A 22,681-nucleotide genomic window follows, 5' to 3' on the forward strand; every position below is an offset into this window, starting at 1 on the left:
ACCAGTGTGGTGTAGTGGTTAAGAGCGGTAGTCTCGTAATCTGGGGAACTGGGTTCGCGTCTCCGCTCCTCCACATGCAGGTGCTGGGTGACCTTGGGCTAGTCACACTTCTCTGAAGTCTCTCAGCCCCACTCGCCTCACAGAGTGTTTGTTGTGGGGGAGGAAGGGAAAGGAGAATGTTAGCCACTTTGAGACTCCTTCGGGTAGTGATAAAGCAGGATATCAAATCCAAACTCCTCCTCCTCCTCCTCCTCCTCCTCTTCTTCTTCTTTTTCTTCCGCCCTCTAGTTGCTTTGAACTACAGCTCTTATCACCCCAGCGTTACCGTATATGGCCATGCTGCCTGGGGCTAATGCAAGTGGTGGTCAAAACATCTGGAAGTTACCAAGCTGAAGAAGGCTGCCTTAGGAAATTACTCTTTCTGAGCATTCTTCCAGATGCCCTCAGGGATTCAGCTGTATCATCCTTGAGGGAAGTGCAAGGAGTTTGGGCCTTCTCAGTAGAGATGGGCAAGTTCTATGATCCTCTTATTAGCTTCTGAGCTGGCCACGATTACCTGGACCCCATACTTCTCCTTCTTCCTCAGCTTGGTTTCATTTTGGTTTGCAGGGAGAAGACTGCTCTGTCGTTTGTGCAGCCGGAACATACGGAGGCAACTGCTCATTGGTTTGCAACTGCAGAAACGATGGCGGGTGCTCCCCAGTGGACGGTTCATGCTTTTGCAGAGAAGGTAAAGGTTGTCCTGCTTCAAGGGCTACCATGAGGTAGCATAAATCATACTCTCCTGTGCTAAAATGTTCACCAAATGGCTCCAGGCTGTGAAGCAGGTCAGGATCTCTCAAGTTGGTAGTAAATCATAACATGGAGTGTTATGCCGCCCTTCGGGGTTGATGTTTGTGTTTTTCCAGGAATCAGGTAACATTGGTGTACTCCTGCTACTATGTGTATCTGAAGAAGTGTGCATGCACACGAAAGCTCATACCAATAACAATCTTAGTTGGTTTCTAAGGTGTTACTGGGGCGCGGGTGACGCTGTGGGTAAAACCTCAGTGCCTAGGACTTGCCGATCGTATGGTCGGCGGTTCGAATCCCCGCGACAGGGTGAGCTCCTGTCATTCGGTCCCAGCTCCTGCCCACCTAGCAGTTCGAAAGCACATCAAAGTGCAAGTAGATAAATAGGTACCGCTTTATAGCGGGAAGGTAAACGGTGTTTCCGTGTGCTGCGCTGGTGCTGGCTCGCCAGCTGCAGCTTCGTCACTCTGGCCACGTGACCCGGAAGTGTCTTCGGACGGCGCCGGCTCACGGCTTCTAGAGCGAGATGAGCACGCAACCCTAGAGTCGGACACGACTGGCCCGTACGGGCAGGGGTACCTTTACCTTTAAGGTGCTACTGGAAGGAATTTTTTTATCCTGCTATTATGATATGGTTGACACATGCATGTCTGTCAGTTGACAATAAGTGATGGCTTTCACATGTTGATGGGCTGTCATAGAGCAAATGCTTGAGTCACATTGTGCTTTTACTTCCAAATACTTTTGTGTGTGTGTGTGTGTGCACTGAACACCTAAAAATGTTAACAATATTTCATTTTGTATGTTATTATTAGTAGCAGTATTTATTATTTAACATTGTGATCTCTGATCACACAGTAAATTGTGTATTACTCTGCATATCATGTAGGTACAAGTATCAGGGATGGCTGCAGTTCTCTGAGTGAATGTTCAGCAGTACACAGGAACATCAGAAGCAGCCTTACACTAAGTCAGATCACTGGTCCATCAAGATTGGCCACAGCATACCCACTCCTCCCAAACAAACTAAGGAAAATACCCACAACACTTAACAGGTACACATAGACCATGCTCAAAGCATGGAAAGCAGAAATAGGCAAACTATCTCCAACCCCATCCCCACTAATTCCCCTGGCATACCACCCATTATTCCACCACACAGCACAAAACCTCTAGATTAAAACCTGGCAAACCAAAGACTTACATTGCCTAATAGACTTCTATAAAAATAAAAAAACTTCGTCAACACAAGAAATACAGGACAAACTAGAAGACACCCAAATGCCCTAGTTAACACACCAGCAATTACATGCCCTCTTAAACAATCAAGTAGTAAAATCAGCAGCAACTAGGCCCCTGACAACCTTCATAAACCTCCTCCTAACAACAAAGGGATATGGCAAAGGGATGGTATCCACAATATACAAAATACTACTCCAAAATCCCATGAAGTCCCTAGATGCAATTAAAAAATGATGGGAGGACGACATAGGCTATGAGATTAACTCCACCCAGTGGACCAGAATATGGTCTAAACCCCGCTTTAAATCCATATCAACGAAAAGGAAATAACTCACTCTGAAACTCACCTACAGGTGATACCTAACACCCAGAAAACTAGTGCTAATGCGCCCAGGAACTTCACCTAAATGTTGGAGAGGGTGCACCGCCACAGGCACATACCTCCACATGTGGTGGGAATGCCCCAAAATCCAACTATTCTGGACAACAGCCATATGAGAAATATGTAAAATAACTAAGCAAGTATTAGAAATCACCCCAGAATTAGCCCCACTAAACATCTTCCAAGACAATAACGCCCATTTACATCACAAAAAACTCATAACCCACCTACTTTCAGCAGCCAGAAACATCATAACCAGACACTGGAGAGACCTGTCAGGAGTAAGCATGGACCAATGGTACCAAATAGTATGGGAAATGGCCGTACTAGAAAAATTAACCAATAAACTGAAACTGGCACGGGGACAAATAGAAGACACCTTCACCCAAGTATGGTTCCCCTTTATCACATACACAGCCCAACAAGACAAGAATCCACCAACAGCATACGAATCAATATGGCTAACCTGATCCAAAACACCCACCTACCCCACTCACACATGAAAACAAAGCTCACCACAGCCAATCACAAACAAACAACCACACCCTAGGCCACCTGCAACCTCCCTCACCACCAAAGGAGCACAAGCGAATAGCAGAGAACCTGCACAAGCGACGCTGACACGAAACCCCACACATACATTAAGTAAAACAGAAACATTGCCACCTAACCCCACCCCTACTCGCCTTTCCCCCCTCCACCTCTCTCCCCCTTTCCTTCCTAATGTAACACAAATGTCTCAGCAAATGAAACTGATCTGTAAAAATGTTACTTGGAATAAAAATTTACACAAAAAAAGAAGATTGGCATTGTCTGCACTGATTCTGCACAAATCTATGGCACTTAGGTAGAAATTTCACGTCCCCTCAGACCAGGAAGATTCTCAATTGAATGTTCTCACACACTTCACTTGTGAAAGTTGAATTCCGATCGATTGATTCCTGTTCTTGCTTTTGGCTTGGCCATTCCTGTGTGGTTAACACAGCCTTTCCCAAAACACCAGCCGTCACCATATGTTCCAAAGCACATTCTGCCCTACTGATTGGTAACATGACAAGAAATCTAGATGGCACAGTTGCTGTGGGTGCGTGACACGCACAACTGCTACAGTCTCTAAAATGAGCGCCTTCTCCAAGAAAGATCTGCAGGGCAGGGAAGTCAAGATGACCAAGTTTTCTAGGGCAAAGGACAAGATGGTGCCACCTATTCCATGCATTAAATAACTGGCAATTGACTCCTATTTCAGCACTGGTGACTGGACAGCGCACTGTACTTCACTTGAGCCACATACACACCCCTGTCTGCTCCACACCCCTCAGCTTTTGCCACCTGAGGCAGCTTCCTTGTCCTTCCTAATAGCAGGGTCTGCTCTAATGGGGGTAATGGTTGGCGCATCTGACTTGTGCTCTGTCTTGTTCCAGGGTGGCAAGGAGCAGATTGTTCCATTCCATGTCCGAGTGGCACTTGGGGTCTCAACTGCAACCAGTCATGTTACTGTGCCAATGGAGCCGCCTGCAACCCTGTGGATGGATTCTGCCTTTGCTCTCCTGGCTGGCAAGGGGATTTCTGTGACCAGCCCTGCCCTGTAAGTCTACTTTTGATCCTTATCCAGGTCAGTATTTAGGGTGCCATTGACCAAATAACAGCATCGAAACGAAGGGAACAAAACGTCTTTTCAGTGTTGCGCATGAAAATGACCAGATCAGTGGTTAACATCTATGCTAGGACATCCACCCCACCCCGCCTCATGAAGGCTGCAAGGTCCCTCCAACTTTTGCAAAAGGAGACATCTGTACACAGAACAACTCTGTTTTTGCTTTGCCTTTCAGATCTACATCCTAAAACAGTTAAAATGTTTGAAAAGCAATTACAGTTAAAAACATCTAAAAACTATTACGATAAAAAACATCTAAAAACTATTACAGTTAAAACATTCTAAAAGCAATGTTATCATTAAAAACATTATTCCATTCCACTGATCTTATGATTGCCAAAAACACTTTTCTTCAGCCACCAAATTCCTGGGCAAACAGGAAAGGTTTCAAATTCTTCCTGAAAGTTAATAATGATGGAGAAGCACTTTACTAGGGAGGGCATTCCACAACCATGGAGCCATCCCTGAAAAGGCCCTGCCATGAGTGAATGCTAACCAGGCAGGCCCTGGTGGCAGAACCACCAACAAGGCCTCACTTGCTGATTGTAGGGTCTGAGATGGTTGGTACTTGGAAAAGGCAGTCATTCAGGTCTAATTACAATCACAACTACCAGAGTGGCCGGTAGGAAAATGTAGTTTTATATATATATATATATAAATAACTAAGAGCCATTCTCTCTTTCTTTTTCTGGAAGGACGGGACATATGGGCTGAACTGCAGCGAACACTGTGATTGTAGCCATGCAGATGGATGTGATCCGGTTACAGGTTATTGTTGCTGCCTTGCTGGTTGGACAGGTAAAAATGGCAAGCTGACTAGTATGTTATCCTGCAGCTCTATCCATGACCAGTTCAAGTGCCTCACTTTGCCTTTAAACCTTTTTTAAAAAAATCCCATTGAGGCCAGTGAGTTCTTCAATTATCCCTTAAGGGCCCCTCCAGACTGCTGGTGGGTTGTGTATGTGTATGTGTGAGTGTGTGTTTTGTTTTGTTTTTTGCAAGTGTCTTCTGGAACATGTCATTGATGCAGTAATAGTGCATTAGTGATGGATTTGTACTGGATCAACCACAGATCATTTTGCTTTATCAGATGCTCTGTGGTGCTTCCCAAATGATACAGCATCATATTTGTCACACACATCCTGGACCATTTGCGGCATAAAGGGTTACAGGACTTCAGCAGCAACTGATGGCACATGCACTGATTAGAAATATCCTGAAACATTTGCAAGCACAAACAATATTTAAAGCACGTCACCCCACAGAGGACTGGGCAGAGGGTGATCCCAACGGAGATTGGACAAATGTGAATGTGAGGCCAGGATCTTACCTTGAGAGGCAGCAGTGGCAGCAGCAGGGGTGCCGCAACAAACAGCTGTGCAAGCCTTTGGGAGGCAGAGATGCGAGAGGGCATCAGAGGAGGGAGGGAAGAAAAATCAGACAGAGGCCAGTGTTGCCCATGGCACCCCTGACCATCATTCAATTCACCCTAGGGTGCCACAGTACACTGGTTGAAAAGCACTGGTCTAGAGTAAAGCCCAGAATTCTTCCAGATGCTGCCCTCCTGTTTTGATTGCCAGTGTTACACATGGACAAATATTGCAGCACACTTTATTATTCACATTTTACTGAGACCGAAGCTGAAAGGCAGAGTAAGGTTGCCCATTTAAGACTGTGTCTGAGGTGGGAATCACTTGCCAACAATGGCTCTGTTTAATTCAAACAGCCAGCGGTTTCTGCCGCTAATGGCATTATTTTTAGAAATGCTGGTTCAACGTTGCCGCTGTGACTGCAGAGTCACACTGAGCAACAGCTGTGGCTCTGAAGATACATTAGTGATAGGATTTCTTGGGAAATTTGGCTGCTCCCCTCAACAGGAGAGATACGGACCAGCATTAAAACCAGCTACCAAGTTTTGGGTTCTGGAGCGCCGAGCCTTAATTACTGGCGATGGACAACTTTTGCCGCCTTCTCTCTGTCGTGCAGTGTCATCATCACAGCAGCAAGCCCTCCCAAGAAAACAATGGGGTTGCAGAGGAAGCGATGTGAAGGGCTCCCAAATCAAAAGGCAACTTTTTATAATTAAACAGCATGGAAGGAAGGAAGCAAGGAGGGAGGAGAGTGAGAGATGGGAGTTGCGTTGCTTAGGAACCATTTGTAGCGGGGCCTCAGCGGTGCACAGTTCCATCCGCTGGCCAAGCTCCCCCACTGTTCTTTTGATGGACGGCCCTTGCAGTCATCCCTCTGAGGTGCCAGGTCTCACTGGCCTCTTGCTGTCAGGGGTGAACTCCATGAGGGCAGCTGCACAATGTTGTTGTCACTGAAACAACAAAGAGCCTTGCTGCACGATTACCAAATTTATTGTGACATAAACAGGGACTGTCAGCAAAATAGGGCCAGAAGATCTAGACCCATAAGAGGAGTCTGCTGCATCAGGCAAGTGGCCCTTCTAGTCCAGATTCCTGTTCTCACATTGGCCAGTCAGATGCCTTTGGGAAATGGAGGAGGGGTCATGCTTAAGACCACCTGTTTCTTAAACTGGCAAAGTTCTTGTGGATGCCTCCTTGCCTACTTAGAGAAGAGACCATGTGGCTCCCGATTAAAGAGGATCATTCATGTGACCAGTCCAACAAGCATTGCTGTCTAGACCACATTTGCCCTCTGTGATATTGTTCCAATCTCTCTATGGAGTCCGTGGTTGGCTGGGATCACTCCAAAGGAGCGGGATCAGTGAAGGGAAAATGGCATCCACCCTGAGAAATTAATGACAATAAATAGCAGTGAATGTGGCCTTTAAAAAAGACCAAAGCAAGGGTGTTTGGGTGATCATTTTGAACTCCTTAAAGCTGGCTTAGTCAACCTGGTGCATCTACATCTTTTCGACTACACTTCAAGTTGACCCCAGATGGTATAACTATAGGTATTGGGGCTGATGGGAGCTGTAGTTGAGCACATTAGGTTGGTGAAGGCTACCTTAAAAGCATAATGTTCATCCTGAAACTATTTGCGGATGAACACTGGTTAAAAAAACAAGCAAGCAAGCAAACTTCCTGTATGTAGAAAATCAGCATGTATAGGGGAATGCTAGCCCAGCTTGGATTTTTTTTTTAATTGGGAAACATTATTTTAAACCTACGCTTTCCAGTCCTTGCACTCTGAAGTGGTGTGTTGCTAGTAGCACATAATATTTGTGAATTGCAATATTTCTGGCTTTGAAGTTTGTGTGCTTGGAGAAACATCTTAACCATTTTAAAATCCTGTTAGGAACATAGGAAGCTGCATTATATTGAATCAGACCGTGGGTCCATCTAGCTCAGTATTGCCTGCACTAACTGCTAGCAGCTCTCCAGGTTTTACGTTTCCCATCCCTGCTTGGAGAATCTGGGGTTTGAACCTGGGACTGCCTACATGCAAAGCAGATGCTTTGCCACTGAACAACTCTTGGTGGTTTGCTGTTTGACACAACGCTTTTGGCGTGCTGTGAAATTTCCTCTTCCTATTTACAAAGCTTGAAACTGAGCAAGACACTTGTAAGAAATTATACTTGCAGTTTCAAGTCACAGGGATCAGACATCAGATTCTTATGGCTTTCATATTGTTGTTTGAAGTTGTGAACTGTATCATGTTGTCCGTTTTGCAAACATGACATTATCAATAATAGAGTGCCAAACTCGTTGGGGGTGGGGAGGGGGGAAATTGCTGTCCTGATTTTTTTACTAATTAGAGATGGCCTAGAAAAGATCAGAAAAGTTCAGGAATTTCTGAAGGTTTTGCTCTCTGCAGCTCATGAGGGTAAGCCAATTCAAATGACTCTCTGATGCTAATGGCCAACGAAAGTCTGATCTAAAAAAAGTTATTCTGTATGTTCACCCACCCCCCCAAAAAAGGAATTTGCATTGATGTCAGGAGCTGAGTGCAAGAGATCAATGGGAGGGGGAAAAACTGGGTTTTCTTTCCTCTTTAAAGTAGGTTCTCAAGATACTACTCATTAAAAAAAAACCTCCCAGAAACTAATAATATGGGTGAGGCAGACAGGAAGCACAGGGGAGAGAACTTGGATAAAAGTCTTCAAGGGGTTTGTACAGGACTTCTGTGTCTTAATTGTTTCCTTAACATTTGTCATCCTTCTGATCAAGTCAGGTAACAGCAACATACATTATTGAACAACCCCACCCTGTGATAAATCCATACTGGTAGCAACCACAGAATAAGCAGGCACAGACAGATAGGGTAGTAGAGAGAGAACAAACATCAACATCATGCCTATGGGGACACCAAATGGTCACCATGACCTCTGGGAAGCCCACAAGCAGGAAGTGAGCACAATACTTCCTGTTCTCCCCACTGGTGATTCCCAGAAAGTATTCAGACCCTGTGAGTGTGTTGGACGTATCACTTTCTCACATTTGCACTTACTTCCTAAAGCTTTGTGTGACCTCCTGCCTCACTGTTCACTTAACATAAGAGCACAATAAGAGCAGCATCCCGTTCTCACAGTGGTCACTGACATCCCTGTGGAAAGTCTTCAAGCTGGACATGCATGCAGTAGCACTCTCCCCTACTGTAGCCTCCAGCAACTGGTATTCAGAAGCATTATTGCCTTCAACATTACTGAAGAAGAAGAGTTTGGATTTGATATCCCACTTTATCACTACCCTAAGGAGTCTCAAAGCGGCTAACAATCTCCTTTCCCTTCCTCCCCCACAACAAACACTCTGTGAGGTGAGTGGGGCTGAGAGACTTCAGAGAAGTGTGACCAGCCCAAGGTCACCCAGCAGCTGCATGTGGAGGAGCGGAGACGCGAACCTGGTTCCCCAGATTACGAGTCCACCGCTCTTAACCACTACACCACACATGACTGCACAGCCATCGTTTCTGGCAGCCTTTGATAGACTTGATCTTCATGAATTTGTCTGATCCTCCTTTGAAGTCATCCAAGTTGGTGGCCATCAAAAGGTTCTGTGGTTGCACAGCGAACAAGGAGAGCACCAGGCCAGACTCAAGCTATTTATACCAGGTCTGGTTAACCCAGAAACTTCATATTGCCTATCACAGCTGGAACCTGCCAGGGCAGTTCAGGGAACAAGCTGATCAAGCCAAGCCAGGCAGTGTCAAGACAGGTCTCTCTAAGGAATTATGGACTCTGATCAGCTTCCAGTGGATCCTGATGGCTAGAAGATGTTATCTCAGCCAAAACCTGGAGCCAACTGAGGCCTTATGGAGGCTGGCAAGGCTAGTATTACAGTTGACCCCACCACCACCAAGAGCCAGCACTGCTGACTTCAAGGTTCCTTTGTCTAACTCAGCAGTCACTGACATCTACACTGTGAAAGTGGTGTCAATCCCCTGAGTAAGGTGAGAAGACCAGAAGGATCCAGGTGGAGCTGTTGAGGGGCCCCCTCCAAGTGGAGCAGCTTGTTATTGCCTCCTCATAATGTTGCCTTCTTCAAGGTAGAGTGAGTGGACTCATAAAACAATGTTGCTCACCCCTGTTCCCTTCTGCGTTGAGTTTACATTTTTCATGGTAGCCTTGGATCCTCAGGTATTCTGTAGTTTTTGGTAACAGTGTGGACTTCCCTCTGCCTTTGCTAAGACAGTGTCCAGAGATGCTATCCCAGAGTTGCAGCTGCCTCTTCTCCTGCCCTCTTTCTACCTCCTGCCTGATCCACCAGGTGATGGAGAAATAGTGCTAGCAGCAAGTACCACTAAAAATGTCATGGATGTAAACATGCCCGTAAATCTTCAGTGGGGTTAAGCTGGGGCTAAGCTGGGGCTATGACTTTCCGGTGTCCAAAACAGAGCAGTCGTGGTAGATTTGAACTTTTTGTGAGAGCCTCTGTGCCCCTGGCGAAGGGAGTTAATGGCATAGAGAAATGAGTAACTGGCTGGGCACAGATAAGCTTGGCTTTGAGAAAGGGAAATTCGAGTGCGGGGAGGCGCTTTGGGAAGCAGAGAGCAACATCCTTTACTGTCACTCAAACAGCGAGTCCTGTTTCTTCTCTCCTGTGGACACATTAATTCAGGAGAACTGATAAGGTGCATACACACACACACACACACACACACACACACACACACATACACACACACTCAGGGGAAGGCCTTTTTTAATTCTGAGGGAAGCAGTCCCTTTGACTGTGAGCTAGGAGGTATTTTTAACTTTGGATTTGTGAACAGTTGATAGAGGAGAGAAAGCCAAAAGAGAGTCGTTTTTGATCGGCTTTGTGAGAAACAAAGTTATTCTATAACATCATTGTTTTACTAATTTGAATCTGTCCCCCTCAGCTGTTGTAGTGCTTAGCTTGAGGTAGTTAGTATTGTGTTCAGAGCTGGCATATGGTTGGCACTTAATTAATGTTAAATAGTCGGGGATGTGTTTTATTCTGGGATTATTGTGTAGCGCAGAAGTTAGTACGAGGCATGGAGTTCAGCCTCCTAACAATTGCAGCTTTCATTGTGTGTTTTTTTTTTTGTTTGTTTTGTTCAAAATGCAAGTTTCTAACCCTTATTGCGAAGGCAGCATGTGGGCACTACCTTGTGAAGACACATGTGTGGGGACTATGTTATTGCTTCTGTGGTCAGCCACTGCAAATCAAACAACTTGTAAGGGGTTAGCACAGTGGTTCTCAACCTGTGGGTCCCCAGATGTTGTTGGACTGCAACTCCCATCATCCCTGAGCTCTGGCCTTGCTAGCTAGGGATGATGGGAGTTGTAGTTCAACAACATCTGAGGACCCACAGGTTGAGAAAGGCTGGGTTAGCATGATCACCTCCCTGTGCTTGAAACCCAATGCATTTTGGTGGAACCACCTGACATGTTCCATTGGACCTAATGGTCAGGGGTCCCTTTACCTTTACCTTTACCAAGCTACAAATAGAATGCTCAGGTCACATTGGGTGCAGGGCTGTTCAGTGGAACCAGTTTTGCTCATTTGCATGCCAGTCCACAGAGGTAGAGAACTCAGGTAATGTCCATTCATGTGTAAACCGACCTATGGAATTTGTGTGTATGAATGCACGTGAGTCGAGCCTAATTTCCAGGGGCAGGGTTTCAATGCCCTTTAGTTAGTTAGTGAAGTTATTTATTTATTAGAAAATTTGTTAAGAAAGATAACCCCCCATCAAGAATATATTATTGGAATATAATTAGGAAATATTGATTTAGAAACGTCCTGGTGGATTTATGAGCTGTCCTTTGGTATAAGTTTCTTAAGGCAGTATGTGTATAACAGCGCTTGCCTTCCTGTGACTAGCTAAATAAATATCGCAAAACATAAGCAAGTTTGTGCAAATGTTCTGAATGTGTGGCACTCGTGGAGAAGGTTGGATTCTGCTGCTCCTGCTGCAAAGTTTAGACTACCTTGGCACACAACTTACTTTTCTTTTAAGGGCAGAGTATAAACAGCTTCATTTCTAGGGGGCTTTCCCTCATCTTTTGGGATCTAGCGAGCCCTTTCAGACAAGTGATATCTTTCCTGAACGTTAAGCAAAGGGCGCTTCCAACCTGTCACTATTTACAGGTGGGATTCTATCACATACTGGCTAATTTAGGTTGTTCATTTGGGAGGTCTTGTGTGACAAATCCCCTTCCCCAAAAATATTGTATTATTTGTGATCAGGAAAGTGTTGAGGGGGGGATGTACTAGAAAGTGTGAGATAACAGTTGCTTTGACATAACATCATCTAACCTGACTGCAAACAAATCAGGTTAAATGTTCAATAAACAGACTTCCAGGCAGCATGCTGAGAGTTTCACAGTGCATCTTAGTGCATTGTTGCGTGCATGTTTAAAAAGACCTTTATCCCTCACCGATTCCTTTTTGTCCTCTGCTGCTTTGCTACGTAGAAAACATTAGATAGAAACATTCCTGCGTTCACATTAGCTTGCCATTTTCTGGCTGGCTGTTCCCGTTATCTCTGCCATAATTTCCGTTTAATCACTTTTAGTTACTGTATCCTAGCTCTTGAAGTTAATAATTTAGTTGTGTGATATTCCTGCATCCTTACATTGTCTTTAAAGGAGGATGGAACGGGGACATTTCAGCAGGATGGGTAAGTTATCATTCTCTCCTTTTACCTGCCTCCACTGGGCGTTTTTGAAAAGGGAAGTGTCTTTTCCCATCTGAAAGGGGAGCACTTAGCTTTCTGGCTTCTATCAGTGCCCTCTAAGCCTTTAAAAATGTACCATAAGCCTATTAGAAATCAGCTTTAATTTTTCATTGGCTTAATTTCAAGTGAGATGATAAGATTTTAATGTCCTCCTTTTGCTTAAAAATTCTCTCTTTTGATGGGGAACCTTTCAGGATGGCTCCTGCTGATAGCAGGCTATTTTTTAAAGGGAAAAAAACTAATCTGCATTTGCTAAGTTATCAAAGGCTCCACTGATGTCCTCATGTTAATTGAGCCTCTGGAACTTATTGATGAGGTGCCCAACTCAGTATCTTAGTCAAGTTTATTTTTTGTTTACCCAAAAGATAGTCCAAGAAGATGTTTTTAGGGCATGAACCGGAATTTTTTATTTTTTTATTTTTAAAGGAGAAGGGAGATTTTAAAAAATAGAATATACCATACCTTCTCAAATAAATGGACAAAAATGGGAGTGGGATGAATGTGGAAGTGTTATACTTTATAAGTCTACTTACACCTTAACATAGTGATGAGGCACCTGTGGTCCTGCAGTTGTTTCTGGACTCCATTTCTTATCAGCCCCAGCCAGCTTGAGGTGTGATGGTGAGCACTGCAGCCCAACAACATATGGAGGGCCACAGATGCCCCAACCCTGCCATAGAGTACAGCCCTTCCTCATGCTTGAGTCCCTCCAGATGTTCTGGATTGCAGCCACCATCAGCCTCAGCTGACACAACCTTCCTTCCATATTGGGGAAGGCTGGTACCACAAACCTGTAAGCAAGGGATGGAAGATCAGAGTTCCCGGTTCAAATCTCACCTCCACTATGAACTCATGAGTCTCACGGCCATGCCCATTGCAAGGTGATGCAACTTTCCAAGGTCACAGTAACCTTAGAATTATACAGTAATAATAATAATAATTAGGGATGCTTGCAAAAATAAATGCAGATCTGGCCTTTCAGCTAGATCTGCTCTTTTCTGTGCATATACATGGGCAAATGATTTGGAGTGCTCCAATACCTTCTATCAGAGTGGCTTAAGTTGTGTTTTTCCTTGAAGTTCCATTGTACGTAGCAGAACTTGTGTTTTTGGTGTTGCTAAATGCTCATCTTTGAAGCATACATCAGCTAAAAAGGTCCCTTTTCATACTGATTGGGTGGCTGTAGGTTACTGGAGACAGGGACCGTGCTGCAGAAATAGTAATGGGTCTTCAATCCCAGACTGTTACACACTGCATTTGGTGATGAAGATAATATGTGAGTGTGTTTGGCGTCTACACTGACTAGCAGTGGTTCTACAGGAGATGTCTGGGGTTGCACCAAAGACCTTTTGCAGGTAAAGCAAATGCTCAGCCACTGAGCTACACAATCACAATTGGAGGCCATGACTCAATGCAGGCAGATAGACACTCCCCAGACTTCTACACGCGTGCCAGAAAGAGCCAGGAACCTAGAAAAGGTACACCATCCATGTAACCAGCTGCCAGACAAAGATATTTGAAGAAGACACAAGGCATAGGCAGAGCGCAGCAGGCAGGACATTAGAGGGCACACAAACCTGCTCCACCTTATGGGGAAGAGATAGTTGGAGATACTTGCACCAAAGTACCACTAACAAGGGGTGCATGGGCCTTTCTCCTGAATCTCACCCAACTCCAAAGCACATAGAGCAAGCAAGGGCCCAGGCCAGCATTTAACACACTCACACAGGGCTGCCAACAATAAACCACCCTATAGGAAGCCCCCCCTCCCAATGTTTCTATTCTGTGCATGACTCGTAATTGGACAGAGGCCAGAACTGTGATGCAAACAAAGCCTCAGCAGGCACATTCCTCTGCCATCTGCTCTCATGTCTGCTTCACAGGTGATCTAATGATCCAACAGCACCCGGTGCTAAGATGTGGCAGAATTAAGCTTCCTCCGCCACCAAACAAGAGCTGATGACATGGAAGTCCAGTGGCTTGTTCTGAGAAAACAGCAAGCCCCCTCCTCTGTGCGTGGGTTCTCTTGGGCCCTTTAATTATTTTCTCGCACCACCCTAATGTGCCCCAGCACTAAGTTCAGGAATGACAGCTTCAGTATGCCTCCACTCCCATCTGTTCCTCCTGGGCAGCTGAGATGGAGGTAATCAGATGCTATTCCTTCAAACGGCCCGGTTGTATTCCCCTTTATCCAGCCCAGAATGGATGCCGTGGCATGCTAGGTACACACACAACCGAGCGTGCCTCTGTAATTGCTAATGAGTAGATTAAGGTACAAGCTGTTAGGCTCTAAGAGGACAGTGCGACGGTAGAGGTAAAACAGCAGAGTCATTGGGAAGGACAAACAGATCACCAGGCACCGGATTATAAGATATAAGTAAGCCCCTATGCCATCCTGCATTGGCATCTCTGCAGAATAATCTCTTCTAGGCACTTAGGAAGCTGCCTTATGCTGAGTTAGATCACCCATCTAGCTCAGCGCTTCCACATTAGCTGGCCAGGGTGCGGTGGGGGCAGGTCACCCCAGGTGTCATCCCAGAGGGGTCTGAGAAAATCCACCCTGGGAGGATCACGCGCAGTGCCGCAACCAGCTGCCCAGGCAGTGCTGCACTGCAATCAGACCCCTGCCAGGAGGATTGTGCCAACACACCGCGATGGGGCCCCCAGCGGGAGGATTGCACAGCCATGCCCACCCGCTGAGAGGATCGCGTGGCCATGCCGCAATCGGACCCCCGCTGAGAGGATCATGCAGCCACGCCAATCACCCCGTCCTCGCCCCATTGGCGGATTCTCATTCTGGGTGCCCAAGCAGCTAGCTCCGCCACTGGCAGTGGCTCCCCAAGGTTTCAGTTTGCCATTCCCCCATCAAGGCAGGTAGAGGTAAAGGACCCCAGGATAGTTAAATCCAGCCGAATTTGACAATTTCAGGCCAAGGGAGCCGGCATTTGTCCACAGACAGCTTTTCCAGGTCATGTGGCCTGTATGACTAAACTGTTTATGCCGCACAGAATACCGTGACAGAAGTCATAGCGCACAGAAATGCTGTTTATCTTCCTGCCGCAGTGGTACCCATGTATCTACTCGTGCTGGTATGCTTTCAAGAGGCTTGGTGGTTTCATGAGAAGATCAAAGTATGTAAGCAGACAGGTCCCTACCCCAAAGGAGCTTACAATTTCAAATTCCCCTTCAACTGAGGAAGGTGAATGCCATCTGGGAAGAAATTTGGGCTGTATCAGTTGCACATCCTTCAGTTTGGGAGTTCCAGTTTGAGACTTCCCATGGTGAAAATGGAAGCAGGGTGGTGGTTATTCTGGATAAATCAGTCCGGCACACTTTAGTCTCTGCCTGGTTCTGCCCAGAGCTGGCACATGAAACATGATGGATTTTCCCCAAGGGGGAAAAAGGTTGTCTACCCCTGCATGCAAAACAAATGTTCTACCACTGAGCTTATAGTCTTTTCCCAGTAGCAGTGGTACACACATTGTTCTGTTGGGCTGGTTCCTGGCTCTGGTTCCATAGGCCCAGGTGCTGTGGCATCTGGTTCAGTGAGTTCCTGCCTCAAGTTCAATGATCCCCTGATCACCAACATCTGACTCAGAGCCAGGACCCAGTCCAGCTCCTTAGCTGGCAATAAGAGCATAAGAAGCGCATGCTGGAACTCAGAAGCATTAACTGGAATCATAGAATTGTAGAGTGGGATGGGACCCCAAGGGGCATCAGGCCCAACCCCCTACAAAGCATGAATCACTACTAAAGAATCCCTGACCGACGGCCATCCAACCTCTGCTTTAAAAACTCCCATGGAGGAGACTCCGCCACCTTCCAAGGTGGTTCGTTCCGCTGTTCAACAGCTCTTGCACCAGAAAATTCTTCCTCATGTTTAGTCGGAATCTCCTTTCTTGTGATTTGACTCCATTGGTTTGAGTCCTACCATCTGGAGCAGCAGAAAACAAGCTTGCTCCATCTTCCATGTGACAGCCCTTCAGATATTTAAAGATGGCCATCCTATCACCTCTCAGTCTCCTCTTTCCCAGGCAAAACGTACCCAACTCCCTCAACCGTTCCTCATAAGACACTTGACCATCTTGGCCACCCTCCTCTGTACGCATTCCAGCTCATCAATATCCTTCTTACTACCTTTGAGGTAGAGCTTAGCTATCATGACTAGTAGCCATTGACAATGTTCTCCAGGAATTTATCCAGTCCTCTTTTAAAGCTACCCAAATTAGTGGCCATCACTGCCTCTTGCAGGAGCAAGTTCCATAGTTTAACTCTGCAACATGAAGAAGCCCTTTAAAAAAATTATCCTGAATCTTCCAATATTCGGCTTCACTAGTATCTAGTATTATGAGAGAAGAAGGAAAACTTTTATTCTCTCCATTTTACTCTCTGTTGTTCCCGACTCAATGTCCTGGCCGCTGTTGGGTTTTTGGGGTCACAGCAGACAGAAGGATTGCCTTCCCTTTTGTCTGGTTGCTGGTCTGGCTGAGCTAAGGAGCTCCCAGGTGCCTCAAAATCTCCTTGATACCCAGCACCAATTCTGCAGCTTTTGACAGGCTCACATGGCCTGCAGTGAATCAGACCTAATCTCTCTCTGCACTCCAGGAACTGCTATCCAAATGTCAGAGACAAGTGGCTGTTATGACTTTGTGCCATGCTGAGAAGACAGAGGAGAGTAGCAGGGTGTTTAGCGTCAGATCCACCACGTCTATTGAAGTCCTGTCAAAACTAATTTCTGTGGAACGTACTTTGAGATGGTGATTAATGTGTGGTGTGGTGTTTTTTTTAATGTGCAGAGAGAGAGAGAACACGCTCCAATAATAAAATAATTACAGCGTATACATTGATCTATCCATCTCCCCACAGATCTTTCTTTCCTTTCCCCCACTTTGAAACAAGAGGAAAGGAAGCTACATCCTGTAATTTCTCCAGGTCTTACATCCCTTAGAAAATAATTAGATTCACTTCAGTAGCAAGAACCCCACCCCCCCAAGACTCTGCCACAGTCAAGGGGATAGGAGCAGCAGATCCAGGCCGAAGCCTCCAGCTCTCATTTATTCCAATCCACCTTCTTCCTTCCTTTCTTCCTGCAATTTGGAGAAGTGTGGTTGTATTATCTAGAGGCATGAACAACCGGTTTCATTAGGAGCAGGAGCTGCAGTTCAGCCAAGTTGGATGGAAACACAGCAAGGGCCGAAACTAGGGGGCAGTTTCCTTTCTCCTCGACAAGAGAAATTTCGTGCCGTAGGCAGAGCGGAGAAATGGCAGAGTACAAAAATGTTAACATCCTTTGTGATGATGATTATTTGTCAATTTGTATTATACTGCTCAATTATACCATCATTATACCAAAATAGGTGTCTCTGTGGTTTACAAAATGTAAAAAAAATACACAACATTACTAAATTAAAATACACCTTAAAGCAATCCCAGTGCACATAGGACCAGGACTTTTTTTCTGTTCTGGCACCTCTCAGGTGGGCGCCATTGCCATTATAAGAGAACAAGGGTGGCGTTCATGGTGAGGTACGGCACCTCTTTTTCTATAAAAATATAGCACTGCAAAGGACTCACAGTTTCTCTCTTGGGACTTGTTGGCTTGTGTGAGTTGAGACTATGGTGGTCCCAGGAAGAGATCCAGGATCTTTCCAAACACGAGGGTGAAAATGCCATGCTTTATTTACTTGATCCCTACCCCCCCCCCCCGGGCATCTCCATGATGCCATCAAATCATTGTCCTCTTTCATTTTTCCACGAACCTTCTCTCTCTTTTGGACCATAGAAAATCTAACTATTTTAGAAAGAATGGGGATGTTTGCTACAGCTGTAGATTGCCTTAGTGCTGCCCTTCCTTGCTTTCTAAGAGGCACACCTTTGACATATTCATGGTGGAATAAGGCAGGTGAAAATATCGCCCCTGTATACCTTCCTGGTTGGTGTCATTTTATCAGCATTTTTGTTTTTTTCTCTATCCATCTATCTAGCCATCTGTCTTTTAATGAGCACCATAACTGTTCTTTGCCTACATTTCTAAAAGAAGATATTAAAATTTAGTTTGAAAGCACTTAAATGAAAGTGTGTTGTAGAGCTAATTAAAAATTGATTTAATGTAACAGAGCAAAAGGCCCCACTGCATTTTCTGTTGCTGTCTTTTCTTTGTTTCAGATTTCAGGTAAAACAGTTTGTTTAAAATAAATGTGTGTGTATATGAGTGTGTGTGTGTGTGAGAGAGAGAGAGAGAGAGGTGTAATTGTCATGTCAAATAGATACAACTGAGTTCTGCCTTTATCATATTGCAAGTAAACATGGAGAGTTGTGCAAGTGAAAAGCTTCTAATAAGGGCCACTCCATGTGTTTGCTATCTATCTCTCTTTGCTAACCTTTGGAATCTAAACATGCTTAAAAGGTGTGATCCTGCTCTCATCTGTTAGATGTGATTAAGGCTTCCCTTCCACCACCTCTGCGTTGTGCTAAGTCAGTATCCCCATCAGGAATCATCTTGCCTTTATTTAGTCCTGGGAAGATACTGCCTCATTAGTCTTCAGCTAGAGGTGACTTCTCTGCCGGGGGAAACGGAGATGCATTTTAATGCTCCTGCCTTTTTAAAAGAAAGGAGCTGGTGTCATTCTCTGAAAAACTCAAGACAAGAAATAATGTTCCTTAATTGTCTCCATTTATAAATAGCCCGGTTTACAATGAAAGAATTCTAGTCCAAATATTGCTGTCAAAATGGAGGAAGCAACGTGACAACTCTTCCCTTAATCCCTGTTTGCACTTAATTCCAGGAGTCTGGGTTGGCAGCGTTTAAAATGAGGGGAGGCAATCCATCATTAGGTTATGCATTCTAATTGTGCAAGTAGGTCCATGGTGGGTTAAGCCACTTGGTGCCCTCCCCCTGTCATTTATTGCCTGCTGGGTTTTTATGAGTGCTGCCAAACAGCTTCTCCCAGGGAATCAAGACCCCTAACACAACTGAAATGTAGCAAGCATGGTTAGCAAAAGTCTCCCAAATCATATTGTTGCACACACCCCAATCTCCAAGTGGCAGGAAACTCCAGAGGTTATAGCGCTTTGTCCAGAGTTGGTTTCCTTAGAATAAAGGTCAATGGAGAATGTGGTGTCTTTAGGATATATGGTTTTATTTACACATATATACAACCTGAGTATAGCTTGGAGGGTCTCAGTCACAGCATTAACACTCAATGAATCTTGCCTCTCCACTCAATTCCCAGGGAGTTCTCCAAACCATATCTATGGGTCTTGCACAGAACAAGACCAGCTTCTGTGTCTCTAGCTTGCAGCATCAGCCAAACTCTCCTTCCAGCACTAACTCTCCTGGCTTATTGTTCTCCATCTTGGTGATGTGGCATCCAGCCAGGTGAGGTGTGGAAAGGCCCACCCATTTGCCTCTATGGCAACAAATGGACTTTTCCACCTGGCCCAGTAGAGCAATTCTGATATTCTGTTATCGTTACTTATTTTTTTCTTTCCTATTTTATTTTACTCACCTTTTATTTATTTTTAGGTTTGTGGTTGAATTGAAAGGGAATTGATTTACGGTGCCTTGTTTCCTTATAGTGTACGTTTATATCAGTAATAATTTCCAAGGGGAGTAGCTGTGTTGCGCTAATACAGCCAAAAGAAAGAGAGTTTTGTTGCACCTTAAAGACTAATAATTTTATTGGGGCAGTAAGCTTTCATGAACCAATGTCCACTTCATCAGGAGCTTATCAGTAATGTGTCAATAATATAGTCAGTCCATGATATAATGCAATATAAAGCTGTGCTTTTCTTTACTTTCAACATGCTTCTGAACCTCATGTTAAGATGCCTCTGGCTTTGGTACAACATCCCTTCTGAAATGTGTAATTATTTCTGAACTTGAATGGAGGTGGGTGGAGGGATGAGTCCTGCTATACTCCTTTAGTGCACTATCCACAGATATTTTTGAAAACTGCCCTGCACGTATGCTCGACAATGATCGTTCTGTCAGTTTTAATAATCCTCCAAGCAGGATGTCCGAGTGGGTGGCAAGTCCACCAACATGGCATGTTCCTCATGGCAGCCTAATGAAGCCATCAAAAAGCAGGAAATGAGCTGAAATGAAGCTTATCCATGGCAGCACATATAATCCAAACTCTGGCTGAGTTCAGGTATTTTGGAGTCATCGCCCGCGCTTATCCTTTTATCCACGAGAAACATGCGCTTGGCTGATAAAGAACTTCCGGATGGTGTAGGGATTGCTGGCTTAAATGAGGTCTGTATCAGATCTCAAGGCACACTGAGGCAGCAAACTCCTGAGCTCTCAGTCTGATGCTCATGTGCTTTAACAGGACCTGCGCAGCATGTGACCTGCGGAGCCAAACGCAGCCCCTGCCTCCTGGCATGTAGTGTGTGGCCTGTCAGTGCAATGACAACCCTTCTGGTTTTGCAGGGCCAGGCAGACATTAAAAACCGGAAGTTTATCAGCCCCTGGCTGGGTTGCCATACATAGCTGGTGGGGTGCATTCTGCTTTGCGGGTACTGAGCTAAAATATACAGAAGGCAGTGGAGGAGAGGTTTTGCAAAATATATGATTATTTATTCCCTTGCACAATATATACCTCCCAATCCTTTTTCTTCCTTTTCTTTCCCATGCCTTTAGCCACATGGAATGCACTAAGTGGTGCTTAGTGTTCATCAAAAATGGAGACTCGGAGCATAAACTTGCTACTTCTTCAAAGCAAAATAGCCAGTGGCGGAGCTGGCTGCATGGGTGCTCAGAGCATGGGTGCCGTGCACCTGGGGGGGGGGCGATCTGCTGTGCAGTGGCAGTGCAATCTGCACACGGCTGCAGCTGCGGCGGCATGATCCTCCACACGCAGCTGCAGCGGTGGCAGTGTGATCCTCCACATGTGGCTGCGGCGGTGTGATTTTCCATGTGGTGGCAGCTTGCACCGCTGCATCCTGGGGTGACAGGCCTAGCCCCCCGCAGTGTGCCTTTTTGTCACCCCCCCCTCAGAGATGGCACCCGGGGCAGACCGCTCCCCCTACACCCCTGAGAACAGCATTCTCAAACTACTGGCTGATTTTCTTTCCAAATCTACCTTGCCAATGTCAAGGTCCCAGTGCATCCATCAAGAAAGTGTTGTGGTGTTTTCAGTCATGTTTAAACCCAACCATGTGAAAAATGCTGTTTCTTCCATGCTGGTTTGGGCAAGGTCAAGCCCACAGACATTCACACGAAGCAGGTTCAGTGATTAAACTGCAGATGTAATTCAGCTGGCTGCAGCCCCATGATACAGTTCAGAGAGTACCAAGAGTGCTGCACTTGCACAGTCTGAAAGACCAAAATACTACCACACATCACAACTGTGATTAAAAGTCATTCCACAAAACAAACTTTATGGAGTTGAATTAGTTCAGATGCATGCCCTCTACCATTCCTCAGATGAAAATAGGGACATTTTATTCTACATCAGTATCACTGCTTAAGCATTTCCTCCTGGTCAAGTAAAAAAGTTATTAGAGGAAACACACAAAACGGCACAGAAATCTTTAAATGTATGTACTGTATTGCCTGGGGAGGAAAGAAAACCCCAGATCAATAAATACAACTATAGGTTTGTGTGTGAAAACTGTGCATTATTATCATGTGTTTACAAGTATTTTGGAAGGATGATAGCTTTGAACAACTATTATTGTTGCAATTGTGCAGGTGTATCCTATGGGGTATTCTAATGTCTATTTTGGGGTCCAGGGACATACAACTGTTTGATATGGGGGATACATAAACTTCCTTTTTGAGTGTTTCAGACTTCTAAACAAAATGTGAATGTGTTAGCAACTGCAGCACCCTGGAGCTGTGGTGAATCCTGGATGGCTCAACTGCACAGACACCCCCCACCCCAGGAATCCCCTCCCGCATCCTGCGCTGGGACTCCCCTTCACTCAAATACAAAAAATGGGGAGACTCATCAGATTTCAGAAGGTGTCACCAATTCAGCTCATGGGAAAGATCAATGCCTTTTTCCTGTCCACGTGAGAATCCCTCTCTTTTGCAACTCTTAAAGGCATAGGCACCCTTGCTCAAGCTCAAATCTGACCAGGTTATACGATTCTCAGGAGTACTCCCATTAATTTGAGTAAAATAAAGTCTTGCCCTCGTGAGTCTTACACAGATGAGTGACAGCTCCTTAGAGACCCCCCGTGGGCTTGCAGGATTGGGCCCTGGTTTATTTTAATTCATTTGTTGACAAGTGAAAGAGCAGGAGCCCTTATTTAAATGTCACTAATTAGAATACTGGAGGACAGAGCCTTTAAATCACCTGCTAAGAGTCTCTGCACACACAGAGTGCACTTTGGTAGATTTGAACGTCATAATAAATGCCAAACTATTGTCCTGGGAGCCATTTGGTGCCTGGATTTGCATCTCTGCACGTTTGCAGAGCATACAAATTTATGTGAATAAAGAGAGAGTCCAGGGTAGGATCTACCCGCTATGCTAAGTGCTTTGCAGAGCG

The 22,681-nt window shown here is 45.3% G+C and overlaps 1 protein-coding gene across 7 annotated transcripts in view; it reads left to right on the forward strand.

Moving 5' to 3' along the window:
• Positions 1-22,681, forward strand: part of MEGF11 (multiple EGF like domains 11) — a 338,635-nt gene that overhangs the window by 259,254 nt on the left and 56,700 nt on the right. For all 7 annotated transcript variants that reach the window (XM_081888442.1, XM_081888441.1, XM_081888440.1 and 4 more), the window contains 3 exons: positions 610-730; positions 3,838-4,001; positions 4,766-4,868. In XM_081888442.1, coding sequence (XP_081744568.1) covers positions 610-730; positions 3,838-4,001; positions 4,766-4,868 — 388 coding nt within the window. The remainder of the gene's footprint in view (positions 1-609; positions 731-3,837; positions 4,002-4,765; positions 4,869-22,681) is intronic.

Source organism: Podarcis melisellensis, assembly GCF_964234715.1.
Source record: "Podarcis melisellensis genome assembly, chromosome: 14".
Lineage (NCBI taxonomy): Eukaryota > Metazoa > Chordata > Lepidosauria > Squamata > Lacertidae > Podarcis > Podarcis melisellensis.